The sequence below is a fragment of the Habropoda laboriosa genome, unplaced genomic scaffold (genome assembly GCF_001263275.1).
Source record: "Habropoda laboriosa isolate 0110345459 unplaced genomic scaffold, ASM126327v1 scaffold2, whole genome shotgun sequence".
Taxonomy (NCBI): Eukaryota; Metazoa; Arthropoda; class Insecta; order Hymenoptera; family Apidae; genus Habropoda; species Habropoda laboriosa.
This window is the reverse complement of record NW_017100190.1, coordinates 3,852,412-3,853,722: the sequence shown is the minus strand read 5'-3', so window position 1 is coordinate 3,853,722 and position 1,311 is coordinate 3,852,412. Positions and strand designations below refer to the sequence as shown.

Here is a 1,311-nt window from a genome sequence, read left to right as displayed (position 1 = left end):
TTATATTTGGAAATTTTTATATTTACAAATTTATTACATTTAGAAATTGCTAATTTAAAAATATGACTTGCAAATTAGTAATTTATAAAAAAATAAATTTCAAAGTTTAAAGTTCACCATGTAATTCACGATTGCATTCGAAATTTATCTCTTTTTATTATCCGACGTTTCTTCACTGCATTTTTTTTTTACACGCGACGTAGTAGAAAAATTAACCAAGCGTCTGTAAATATTTACGCTGAATATTGTTCGTCACACAGTTGGTAATGTCAGGTGTCGCGGCGTTGATTGTGGATCGAGCCGGAAGGAAGCCACTGCTCATGCTTTCCACCAGCGTTATGTCAGCCAGCCTGATCGCGCTCGGATACTACTTCAAGCAGAAAGACTCCGGAAGTGACGTCAGCTCACTAGGCTGGTTACCGTTGGTTTCCTTGATCGTCTTTATGGTCGCCTTCTCAATCGGGTATGCACAAAATCAACAACTACGAACACGAAAACAACATCCTTTAGAAAAAAGCAAGAAAAAATATGGTCACTCTTTTCTTCCTCTCGATGAATTCCAAATATCATTCTTCAAAAAAAAAAAAAAAAAGAAGAAATTATACCGATATGGTCATCATTTTTCTCCGAAAGACAAGAAAATGAATTCCAAATTATTTCCAAATATTTCGAAAACCATTTTCGAAGATTCACAGGTAGAATTAAAAATGAAAAACTAAACATTGTCCCACGTTAACTACCATCGACTGAGTAATCTCTCTTATCACAGTCTGGGACCAGTGCCATGGATGTTGATGGGCGAGCTATTCTCCTCAGAGACAAAGGCGGTAGCATCCAGTTACGCCGTAATGCTAAATTGGTTCATGGTATTCGTCGTAACTAAAACCTTCCCCACGATGAACAGCGAGCTAGGCATCGACATGACATTCTGGATCTTCGCCGTGATCATGGCCGGCGCTACAGCGTACACCCACGTTCTGGTACCGGAAACCAAAGGAAAGACCTATCAACAAATCCTCAGAGAACTCCAAGGCGAGACCATAGACTTGCCCGTCAAATCCGCCGCTTAGAAAATCATCGAAAAGCTTCAATCTCGCGAGAATATTCTATACACATCCCTCTAAGGTGTTCCTCCTTCGAGCATCGACCAAAGGAAACCTCGTTGCCGTAATCCTATCGTTGATCCTTTCTTTCATCGACCGGCTCACGACCGTGGCCCACGTTCTCATCGATGGAAACATCTCATCTCCTGCCACCGAATCAATTAATTTAATTATTTCCTATCGATCGATCGGTCACGCGATACTTGCC

The 1,311-nt window shown here is 40.5% G+C and overlaps 1 protein-coding gene across 1 annotated transcript in view; it reads left to right on the top strand.

The window, feature by feature from the left end:
• Positions 1-1,305, top strand: part of LOC108580118 (facilitated trehalose transporter Tret1-like) — a 6,087-nt gene extending 4,782 nt beyond the window's left edge. The window contains exons 4-5 of the mRNA XM_017943784.1: positions 261-463; positions 770-1,305. Coding sequence (XP_017799273.1) covers positions 261-463; positions 770-1,070 — 504 coding nt within the window. The 3' untranslated portion in view covers positions 1,071-1,305. The remainder of the gene's footprint in view (positions 1-260; positions 464-769) is intronic.
• The last annotated feature ends 6 nt before the right edge of the window (positions 1,306-1,311 follow it).